Source organism: Parasteatoda tepidariorum, chromosome 8, assembly GCF_043381705.1.
Source record: "Parasteatoda tepidariorum isolate YZ-2023 chromosome 8, CAS_Ptep_4.0, whole genome shotgun sequence".
Taxonomy (NCBI): Eukaryota; Metazoa; Arthropoda; class Arachnida; order Araneae; family Theridiidae; genus Parasteatoda; species Parasteatoda tepidariorum.
In genome coordinates this window covers 89,202,932-89,215,208 of record NC_092211.1, presented here as the reverse complement: position 1 = coordinate 89,215,208, position 12,277 = coordinate 89,202,932, and the positions used below count along the sequence as shown (strand labels likewise).

The 12,277-nt window shown below is 33.0% G+C and overlaps 1 protein-coding gene across 6 annotated transcripts in view; it reads right to left on the bottom strand.

Annotated features, from left to right (window-relative positions):
* Positions 1–4,230, bottom strand: part of LOC107448893 (probable splicing factor, arginine/serine-rich 5) — a 31,564-nt gene extending 27,334 nt beyond the window's left edge. The window contains exons 1-2 of one of the 6 annotated variants that reach the window (XM_071184356.1): positions 4,096–4,228; positions 3,820–3,980 (exon numbers count right to left, since the gene is read on the bottom strand). In XM_071184356.1, coding sequence (XP_071040457.1) covers positions 3,820–3,937 — 118 coding nt within the window. In that variant the 5' untranslated portion in view covers positions 3,938–3,980; positions 4,096–4,228. Of the gene's footprint in view, positions 1–3,813 lie in introns of all 6 variants that reach the window. The other 5 variants (XM_016064243.2, XM_016064245.3, XM_071184355.1 and 2 more) reach the window with 5 other exon arrangements.
* Positions 4,231–12,277: the final 8,047 nt, after the last annotated feature.

The window sequence follows — 12,277 nt, the reverse complement described above, 5'->3', positions numbered from 1 at the left end:
GAATATATATATATATTTATACGAAAATACAAATTATGATGCATAATTTTTAGATCGCCTAAAAACGAATCAATAAATAAGGTTTTAAAAACGCATCAATACAAATTGCGCTATTGAATTTTTATATCTCACAAATAAGAATCGCATAGTACGATATTTAAATCACGTGAATAACAGTCGCAACTAGCAAATTTTAAATCAGGTAAATACGAACATCGATGTTTGATAATAAAAACACATAGTAAATACAAATCGCAATATTGGATTTTCAAATCTCATAAATAAGAATCGCCATGAATGATAGTTAAATCACATGAATAAGAACCACAATGTGCATCTTTCAGATCAGGTAAATACAAAATAGATGTTTGGTATTAAAATCGCGTGAATAAGAATCACGATACTAACAGATTCTGGACTTGGGACTTTTTGAAGGCTTGTCAGGGTTGCCACAGAAAAAATTGAACAAAATAGTTGCTTATAGTAGCCTAAAATATGAAAATAGTAGCCAAAAACTAGGAAAATAGTTGCCTAGCGAAGAACAAAAATTCATCAAAAATATGACTAAAATTTTGTTAATGACTTAATTGTCATATACCATGATCCATTCAGTCAAGTTGGTGGCAAATATGATGATTTTTATATAAGCGCAAATGTTTATATATATGAAAAGTGATTACTCAAATTCGAAATTCACGCATCGTAATATCGCATTAAATTTATTAATTTTTTAAAAATCATGCGGAATTTCGTAGCAATAATCATTGAAAAGGCGATCGAGAAATGAAATAGACTTACAATGGAGTGTGTGCAGATTGAACCAATTAAAAAGTAAAGACTCAAATTTGCAATTCAAAATTTTCAAAATTTTTTAAGGAAAAAAAAAGTTTAGTGTGTTCAGAAACTATCTTGTGGGGTTCAGATTTTCCACTCAAATTATGCTTTTAAAAAAAAACATTGCTAGGAGTTTAGAAAAGTCTCCCAATAGTCTCCTTTTCCTGAAAATAGTTGCTTTTCCAGCCTTTTCAGGCAAAAAAAGTTGCCATAGTCGCCTTATGCCAAAAATAGTTGCAAATAGTTGCATTTTAGTCGCCTGTGGCAACTCTGCTTGTTTGTATTGTTTTAGCTTAGCCATAATAAATAAAAATTTACAAGATTAAGTGAATGAGCAAATAAATATTTTCACCGCAAATCCACAAATATATATATATTTTATAAGGTTTGCTTTCGAGCCAGCAAACAGGAAGCAGCGACATCTGAATTACGATAACACAAGCTATCTGACGGGTGGGCAAAAATACAGAAAATCTTATTTTCTGTGCTTATAAGCGGAGAAAATACCTAAAATAAGTAAAAATACGGAAGGGTTGGCAGCCACGTAGATTGAATATTCTGTTTATATTTGAAAATCGGAAATAAATATAATTATTTTATTTCAACGACTAAATTTCCAGAAAAACCGGAATATTTATTTAAAAAACCAAAACTTTTAGAGAATCTGAGTTTTTGATAAAAAGGCTGAAGTTTGACGGACAAAAGCGAAAAATCTCATCCCTGGCTGTAGGTGATCCTGAACTCCACCGGCAACCTTCCCACTTCTCAATGATTAGACCATACGTAAACTCATCCAGGTGTCTGGCTCTGCATTGTTTGTTGGCCATTTGATACCTTAACAAATTCACTTCATTTAAAAATGATGTATACAGCACAAAACCATTTACATAAATACTGAGCATACAGGCCCAGGTCGTTTTATTTCCTTAGGGCACGCTCCCTGTACACCATGGTGCATATATGAAAATTTTCTACTTTACCATATTATGATTGTTTTTTTCAATGATTTTTCCCTCCACTTTAACTGCCTGTTTTGTTGCTATGCTCGTTTTTCTATTTTGCCCTTAATTTTTGCACACCAGTGTATAAACACAGATAATTTTGCCGTAATGTAATTATTTAAATAATTCTTTTCTAAATAGAATATGAATAAAAAGGCAGAGTTTTAAAGGGGGTGGCTTATTTGTACAAAAAGTGATTAGAAGGTGCATTAATAGGGATCAAGGGATAGGCAGGAAGAGCCAACCTTCTAAAAACACTTTGGGAAAGAACACTGCTATAGTATATCTATATTTAAAAATTTATATATTTTTTTAATTTATGAAATACAAGCAAAGAACAATTAGATTGACTTTTTTTACCATTGAATATTATATGTACTAATGTCATTTTTCTAATATTGATTAATAAAAGAATACTTACTGATACAGTCAAACCTGATTTCGAATCTCAGGAAAGTTAGAAAGACTAGACCCTCAGAGATAACATTTTCCTTGGATTCAAGAATAGATTGTAAGAGTTCCGCAGCTTTTTCTACCCCTTTTGGATTTACTTTTGGTTCATCAATATGATCTATCTTCATCTTCCTCTGATATTCCTTTTACATTATGTATGATTTCCACATCTGTCAATGTTCATATGTTGCCAGAAAGTTGTCCATTTGTAAAAATCTTCAAAATTATTGTCAACATTAAATCCAGATTTTATTGCATTCTAATCTTGCAAATCTGGCACTGCACTTCCAGCGTCAACAGTTTCTTCTACTGAAGCCTTCAACCTCTCGTTTATCATCTTCACCTCTATTCTTAAAACCAGCCTTCTTAAAATTCCTTTGGGTAGGTAGTGTTTAGAAGCACATTTCTCCAGGCAAAACAGTCATTCTGATTTCATTTAGAAAGAGAACTTTTTTTATCAATGGCATCTATAAATTTATGTACCAACTGATTTCTATAGTTCACTCAGTAACTCTTTATTATTCTTTGATTTATTGGTAGCAATTTTGAGGTGAAATTGATTTTTTATTCCTAGCTTTCTTATCTATGTTGAAAAGCTAACCCCTGGTGGTTCTACTCATCAACCCTCACTTACTACCAGAATCAGTGTATTCCTTTCTAGATAAGGAAGTGCAGGGATGGTGATTGAAATTCCAAGAAACACCCCCAACCTGTTCATCCCTACTTCCTGTGGGTTCAGGATATTCATCTCTGTCTGCAAGTTCTACTTATAAAGAAAGTTTTGGCATTTGAGCTCTATTATTAGAAATTCAAGAAACGGTGATTTTGAAGGGAAAAAAATAGACATAAACATAAGCATGGGATATACATTGATTTCATATAGAAATTGTACGAAATTATGAGATACAGAGGTTTTCAAGAGATAGATAGGTTCAACTGTATTGTAAAAAATACTTGTCCAATACAAAGCAAAAATAAAATGGTATTTGGAAAGTGGCTTTGAAATTCATAAATTTTTGCCAATAAAAGTTATTTACTGTTCTAGACCATTTATTAATAAAAAATTTGAGAAACAAGAAATATTCCTCTAATTTTTCATAGACTAATAAAATGATACTGTAGAATTGGTACTAAAAAATTGCTAGGCAACTAAATAATTCATTCTGAATACTACAATTTTATCAAAATAAAAAATAATTTCTCTACTATGCTGTACTTTTTATGGAACTGCTGAACATACTAAACCAGAAGATAGTCTTAATTTATAGAGAAAAAATGAATACGACTAACTAATTTATTAATGTATATGACGTTAGCTGATTAATAATCACCAGCTGACTAATAAAGAAGGTTAGCACATACGTTGAACTAAATACATAATTAGAAAGATATAAATAATAAAAAGGAAAGTGGAATATCAGTTGACGGGGAAGCACTTCATTTCCTTCCTTCCAACGATTGCGTTATAACAATTAGGCCTAAGGACGAAAAAGAGTGTGTTAGATATTTATAAAATATATCTTACCCTTACCATATTTTAAGTTGAATCGCACCAAGCTTCCATATTTTTCAAAGAGGGCTTCAATTTCTCTTTCCCTAGAATCTAAAGGTAAACGGCCAACAAATAGTTGCGATCGTCTGCTGGACATGATAGATGAACAAAATGCGGTTTACTATACCAATACGTCCAAACTACAAAAAATTCTTGATAAGAATTTATTCCATCTTCAAAAGCCTGTTTGGGTAAAAATAAAAATTGGCACTAACGCCAACCAAAATTAATATTAAAAGATTAATTAATATTTACTCAGGGAAATAGCGTCCTTTTTCGAAGAGCCGAATAAAAAGAAATTTAGAAATTAGTACCCTGATGCCATTCTTTAAAAAAATTCACGATAGATAATTATAACATGATCAACATTCATGACGTCACATTGGGTTGCAGCTGTTTGCACTTAATGCTATTCACGCATCTGCTGTTACTCATTCTCCAGAAAATTCTCTAAACTCGCAACCGAAGAGAGCGGGGAAGGGAGGATGGTTTAAACCATGGATGGTCATGAGAAAGTAACCAATTTTGTTTATCCCATTATCATTCCCATGACCTCTTTTTCAGAGTTCACAGAAGGATGCGTTGTTTCAGAAAGGGGAGGGGTAGTCTAAAATAAAATATCTAATTAGTCCAATCTGCAATCTTTCTTCAAGAATTTAATTTGTAATATTTATATTAAATTTGTTTTATGTTATAATTGGATCGATTCACTTATAACTATATTTACCAATAGATTGCAGAAAAAAGAGAGGAAAATATTCTTAGAATATAAAATGACAACAGACAAAATCAAATACATATTTGTTTTAAAAAATTTCTAAAAATCATACTTTGAATGTTTTTCAATACGTATAATTGATTCATTCAGAAATTCCATCGCAAGATTATTGAACTTTGAAATTATAAACATTTTATCGAGTGCTTTTAGTTATTAAGGGGTATTTAATTTGACAATTTTTTTTAACGTATAACTATTTTGTTATTTATTAACATTTCATTATATTTATGATTATTTAATTATTTTCTATTATTTATAATTATTTTATTTTACATCATTAAAATCTTTTAGTTTTAACGGTACAATAACTATCAAAATAATGTGTAATAAATAAGCTTTAATGAAAAGGTAGAATGCATGACATTAACTTTAAAATTGCTAATTTAGATTTTTTTGTTAAGTAGTTGTTAATTTACGTAGTAGAATTTTTTTAAATGGATGGTGTTTTCAATAGAAATATAAACAACAACAATCTCGAGCTCGGCACCTACTCTAGTTCCGGTTAAAAAGTTTGCAGCTGCTTACTACATGTCATTCTGATAGGCAATGTTTTCAAACGAATAATTTTGTTTTCAATAAAAGAAATAAATTAGATAATTTCTGAGCTCAAATCTGCCATATTTCATAAGATATTAATGCTAATATGTAATTCTGGTGAGTTTGAAGTGAAAATTTGTTTTAGTTTTTTAGAGATATATTGTTAAAAAAGGTGACATGGTTGCTAGATTTTGAATAACTCGCTTTTTTGGCTGTCTTGATATGGCCTCTTTCCAAAAGTTTATTTCTGTTTGTTCTTGTTGCAAGCTGTGCACCATCTTACGTTAGTGTTAACACTTTTAGCATTGTAAACACCAGTATTGTTAGCATTGTAAACACAAGTAAGTAATCAAATACATTGTTTGCAAGAATCTCAAAACACAATGATGCCAAATGGCTTTAAAATACAACGAAAACAGTAACCCAGAAATTTAGGCGGTACCGAGCTTGCAGCGTTCCCTAGTGTAGAAAACACCATCCCCATTCAAATAATATCTTATATTATACTGGTTAATTGATGTAATTAATTTTAATTCAGAAAGTATTTTACAAATTTATGTTGCACGCGAAAGACAATGTTTTTTTGAGCGACTTTTTTATAATTTATTTACATGCATATTGTTAGATGATAAGACAAAANAAAAAAAAAAAAAAAAAAAAAAAAAAAAAAAAAAAAAAAAAAAAAAAAAAAAAAAAAATCCAGATCGAAATATGAAAACATTTGAAATTATTTTGTAATTGAAAATTTGCTAAATTGAAAGTATTAAAATTACTTGTTGCTGTTGTTAATTTACGTCGCACTAGAGCTGCACAATGGGCTATTGGCGACGGTCTGGGAAACATCCCGGAGGATGATCCGAAGACAAGCCATCACAATTTTGATCCTCTGCGGAGGGGATGGCAACCCCGCTTCGGTAGCCCGACGACCTGCATTACTTGTATCGAGTTAAACTTAAAACATGAGTTTGTAATATAAAAAAAAATCACGAATAACCATTATGACTAGAGCAACAACTTTGAAATTGTGTAACTAAATATTTTAACATGAAATTCTTAAATGACAAATTAAGTGTGTCTTCTGAGTTAGGTTCAACGTAATATGGTAATAAATGACAAAAATTTTATTGCAGAGTATTAATTACTAAATCTAATTCAAAAAGCACAACGAAAAAATATTATTTTTTAAAAAGAGATAAGTTATAAAATTTTAAAAAAAAATTTTTATTGCTAGTGTTTTCAAATTGTAATTTATTATCAAAAAATATTGTAAAAGAGAAGAAAATGTTATTATTTTTTTTTGAAAAACTGACGATTAATTTTGTTTAATTTATAAAATGTATAAGTTTGCAATTGCAAAAAAAAAAAAAAAAAAAAAAAAAAAAAAAAAAAAGTCATAACAAACATGAAGGAGAAAAATGGAAAAAGTAGTTTTTTTCAATTGTAATGGAAATTATAATTTTTTTTTGTTGAGATTATTTAAACTAATTTCATGGTCAAGAAAGGATACTTTTTGTTGGCCAAAAACGCATTTGGAAGGATTGAGACTAACGACGTAACTCTGAAACCGTTCAAAAATAGTTCTTAAATGGGATAAATGTTCTTGTTCTGAAGAGGAAGCGATTAAAACGTCATCAAATAAGGTACACAAAAGTCCAGGCCGATTAACACCTGATTCATGAAGCGTTGGAATGTTTGAGCGGCATTGCATAAGCCGAAAGTCATGACTGGAAACTCAAATAGTCCGAAAGGCGTTATAACTGCAGTTTTTGGAACATCAGCTGGATTAACGGGTACTTGGTTGTACGCCCGCTCTAGATCAACAGTTGTAAAAATAGTTTTTCCCTCTAAGACTTGCATACAGTCTTGAATGTGCGGAACTGGGTAACGATCAGGAATTGTAGCTGCATTTAACCGGCGATAATCTCCGCACGGGCGCCAGTTACCATTTCGTTTCCGAACTAGATGGAGCGGACTGACCCATGAACTTTTCGATGGGCGGCAAATTCCCTGTTCCATCATATATTGAAATTCATCTTTGGCGGCTTTAAGCTTGTCTGGAGATAAACGTCTTGGTTTAGAACCAATTGGGGGTCCGGTAGTTTCAATATAATGTAGTACATCGTGCTGGGGTTGTGAATTACCCATAACTGGGCGTGTGATTGTAGGAAATTCTCTGAGAAGTTGATGAAATGGAGAAGTATCGGAAATCAGTTTAATGTTTAAATCTTGACTATTGCGAATTTCTCCCGGGTAAGATAAGTTCGTTGAAGAATCTACTAAACGGCGATTTTTAAGATCAACAAGCAAAGAAAATTTTTGCAAGAAGTCAGCGCCAATAATAAGACTTGAAACGGAGGCGATAATGAATGGCCACTGGAATTTGCGGCGCAATCCTAAGTCAACAGATATCAGTCGTTCACCGAAAGTTTGAATAGGAGTTCCATTTGCTGCGCAAAGTTGTAATTTGGTTTGGCGCTTTTGCTCATGAAAATGTGGTGGAACGACAGAAACATCAGCCCCGGTGTCTACAAGAAATTTTTAACCTGAATTCTTATCGATGACAAAAAGGCGTGCAATATTTCGGCTGCTGTCATTCACGACTTTTAGCGACGACCCATTTTGTTTCCCTGGTTGTTATATATACACGGTTAGCGGCATTTGTTTGCCTGTTCTCCAAAATTGTGATGGTAAAAACAAATACCCGGAGGAGGGCTTTCATAACGTTTCCTGGATGAGCTACGGCGAGCATATCGACCACGTGATGGAGAGCGATGGCGCCGAAAAGTTTCAGCTTGAATGGCTACTAATTGAGAGACCTGTTTGGACAATTCATTAATTTGAGCCTGTAACGCCACAATACCTTGATCAGAAGTCTGAACTGCATGTATTTGCGTTGGCATGACCAGCTCGTGTATTTTATCAGCGATTTCGGACAGTTTCGTAAGCGGCTCACTGCTGGCCGCTAAAATGGCTTGCATGTTTGATGGGAGTCTATTCATCCATAATGTTTTAATAATATTGTCCGTTAGGTTACCGGCGGATAAGTATGACATTTTAGACAACAATTGAGAAGGCCTCATATCACCCAGCTGTAAATCTTGTAATAGTTGCTTGATATTAACTGTTTCGGATTCTGCATAAACAGAAATTAATTTTTCTTTTAAAAATTTGTATTTTTCCATCGCCGGTGGACTACTAATTTCACGAACTGATTGAAGTACTTCTGATTCTAAAGCGGCGATCACTGTATAAAATTGAGTTTCGTCAGCAGTAATGTGACTCAATTTAAACTGCGCATCCAGTTGGATGAACCGACGACAAAATGGCGGAGGCTTAACTGCAACTCGCGCCAATTGTGAAGAAGCATTGTTGTCAACTATTTTAGATCAGTCAAATATACTCAATAACACAGAAAAATAATCAATATACGTATATAGCGACACAGCTTCTTGGTACTTTAAATCAGAGAAATTGGCGACTCAAATTCAACACACCATACATAAATCCGATAAAATTCTGACAGAAATATGTTGACAGAACGTGGCAAAACACTTTAAATCAAAGGTAAAATGTCTTACTTGAATTTCATCACACTTGACAACTTATTGTTGCTCAGGCTTTTGCATATAAACTTCATATTCGTACAACATTGCAGGTTGTGATTCGTCATAAATCCGAGGTCACCAGTTTGTGGAGGAATACTTTTTGTGAGAAAATAAGTAGACTCGCTTCTCATTATAAAATATAATATATTAACAGCTTTGAATTATAACAATAACGTACATATTAAAAACAGGAGAATCATCAAGCAACAGAAAGAAAAACAATAGTTTTCTTTTTATGTTCCTCGTTGCTACGGGATACGAGACTGGCAGCGTTGAGTTGTAGTAGGCAGGTCACCACAACAATGATAGCACTAATATTGATAACTTATAACATAACAATAACTTTATTCACAATACGTATATAGAACACATCATCAAAAGAACATACTGGAAATCGAAACTGAAACATACAATGTAAACACAGTTGCAGTTACATCACAAGCGCGATAGTAGCGCCAGTGGAATTACATGGAAGATCCCAACAGTCTCCCCCACTTAATTAGAATTGAAATAACAGTTAATTGAAAACATTAGCTACTTAAAAATTGAATTTGTTAAATATATAATTGAAAAATATACTTAATTGAAAATACTTAAAACAGATTTGAAATATGCTTATGACATTACGAAGTCCCTAAAGCGTGTAGGTAATTGTCCCTTTCTTTTTGGTTTTGTCACAACGTCCTGTTTGGAATTTGTTGGAAGTTCTGGAATACTAGGCTGAGTAGGTGAGGAGATCTTAGATGGTCTAGGTATGTCAAAAGACTGGGTTGGCCCAAAAGTCACACACTTTTTTTTCTCTGGAATTAATGTTGATCTTAATTGGTTTATGTGTCTCTTTAATTGCCGACCTGAGTCTAGTAAAATCAAATAATGACGTGTACCATACTTTTTCACGACTTTGCCAAACTGCCATACGTTATGGTTATTTATGAACAACCTCACCTGGACTCTCTCCCCCACTGAAAAAGATCTTACAGGAGTACTGGAAACTGTTGATGGTGTTGGATGATAAGGAAAGATTGAGTTTAAACGTATGCGGATTTTTCTATGTAAGTATAATTGAGCAGGTGACTGTCCACAAGCTAGAGGTGTTGCTCTATAACGGAATAATATGTTTTGAACTTTACTTGGGATTGAGGATTTTTCAAGAAAAGAAACTTTTAACTTTTGCTTTAAGGTTTGGACGTTTCGCTCTGCAAGGCCGTTGGTGGCAGGATGTCCTGGAGCGATGAATTTTTTAAATATTCCTCGATTAGAATGGAATTCCATAAGAATGGAATTCTTCACTTTGAAATATTGAAGCATTATCAGATACAATAACCTGTGGATAGCCATGAAAAGAAAAAAAAAATTCTATCAAAAGGATAGTTTTTGAACTAGTTGGGGCATCTTTAATGACTTCGACTTCCGCCCATTTGGACTTAGCATCAACACACACCAAAAAATAGTAATTTGCAAATGGACCTGCATAATCTATATGAATTCTGTCCCAGTTATCTGCTGGAGATTCCCACGGATGGACAGATACCTTTGGAGGATTAGACTTTGTCAATGCGCAGCCGTCACATCCTTTGACTAAATTCTCAATGTCACGATCAACGGCAGGCCAATAAACATACTGTCTTGCAAGTTGCTTCATTTTAGTTATTCCTAGATGAGTTTCGTGAAGTTCCTTTAGTATGTTTGAACGTAAGCTTTTTGGAATAACTACTCTTTCTCTTCGAAAAAGTATGCCATCAAATGATGTAAATTCTGAATCTTCAGAGTTGTTGTTCAGCCTTTCAATTATTTCGCTGAGTTCTGGATCTTTCTTTGTTTCAGACTGGATTGTTAAAGATGTTATTTTTTCACTTGAAATCTGGAAAATGTTTTCGGCACATCTTTGATTTGCTTCTTCCTCTATAAATTTATCGACTGAGTTTTCGGGTTTTTGAATTGGAGCTCTAGACAGGCAATCGACATTTTCATTTTTAGTTCCCTTTTTGAATTGCACTGAGTAATCAAAACTTGATAAGTAGGAAGCATAGCGAAGTAATCGTGAAGTCATACGTGGTAGTGCCTTATGAGAATGAAAAATTCTTGTTAGTTGCTCATTGTCAGTAATAAGTTTGAAATGTTTACCAAATAAGTAATTGAAGAATTGTGTAACACCAAAAATAACAGCTAAAGCCTCTCGATCTAATTGGCTATAGTTTTGTTCGGAGTTGGTAAGTGAACGAGATGCGTAAGCAATAGGTCTTTCTACACCTTGTTTAGAGTGACTCAATACTGCTGCAATTCCCGTAGGGCTGGCATCTGTGGTCAGGACAATTGGTAAACTAGGATCAAAAGGAACAAGAACTCTATCACTGGTAAGTTCATTTTTCAGTTTCAGGAATGCAGATTCACAACTTGCAGTTCATAACCAAGGCTGGTTTTTTCTTAGCAACCGTCGAAGTGGGTATGATATAATTGAAAAATTTGGCATAAAACGGGACTAGTAAGTTACAAGTCCCAAAAATCGTTTGATTTCTTCAATATTTGATGGTCTTGGCATTTCTTGAGCAGCTTGAATTTTTGTTGGCGATTTACTTATCTTATTATATTCAATAACATGTCCGAGATATTCTATTTTTTCTTGAAAGAAGGAACACTTTTGTTTATTTATGTGCAGATCATAGTCAGAAAGTCTTTGTAAGCAAGCTTCTAAATTTTCAGTACATTCTTGAAGTGTTTCACCATCTATATATATATTTCTCTTACACGGCACCAAAAAAAAGCCTCATTACAACTCCCCGAATGGCAACGTAAGAAAATAGACCAATAATTGCTGCTAAAAATGTCACATGGCAAATGTCACCTGAGGTGGCTCAACATATAGCGCTTTTAAAAACGGAAACAATAACCAGAGTGAGCATTATCATGTTGTTCAATTCAGATTCATGCCCTAAAAACATGATAATATTTAATTTAAACTCAATTAGGAATTAATTAGGCTGGCCTTCTCCTTGACTACAAATAAATCACAAGGTCAGACTTTTGAGAAAATTAGTTTAGTATTGACTAAACAAGTCTTTAGTCATGGACAACTTTATGTTGGCCTGTCAAGAGTTAAGTCATTTGACAGCCTTTCAGTAATTGCTCCAAGATGCCCAATCTATAATTGTGTTTTCAAAGAAATTCTAAATGCTTAGTGTTAATTTCTCAAAGATTTGCAGAAATAAATGTTTTTTGGAAAAAATTAAATTGAAACTTCTATTGGCAGTAGGCAAAGGGAACTGCCAAAATCAAAACTCCCCGATTAGAAATGCAGCATGGCGACCTCCACGTGGTATTTCTCGGGTAATGCTAACAGCCATGCATTTTAATTTATTGTATGTTAAACATCCTTATTTTGTTCTAAAATGTTATGTACTTTATCACAAATGCTAATTAATATGGAAATTGATTTCAATAATGCTGATCACCAAAAAATATTTCATTTGGCGATAAAACAAATTTTTGTGTTCTTGAAAATGAAAGACTTTTTGAGGGT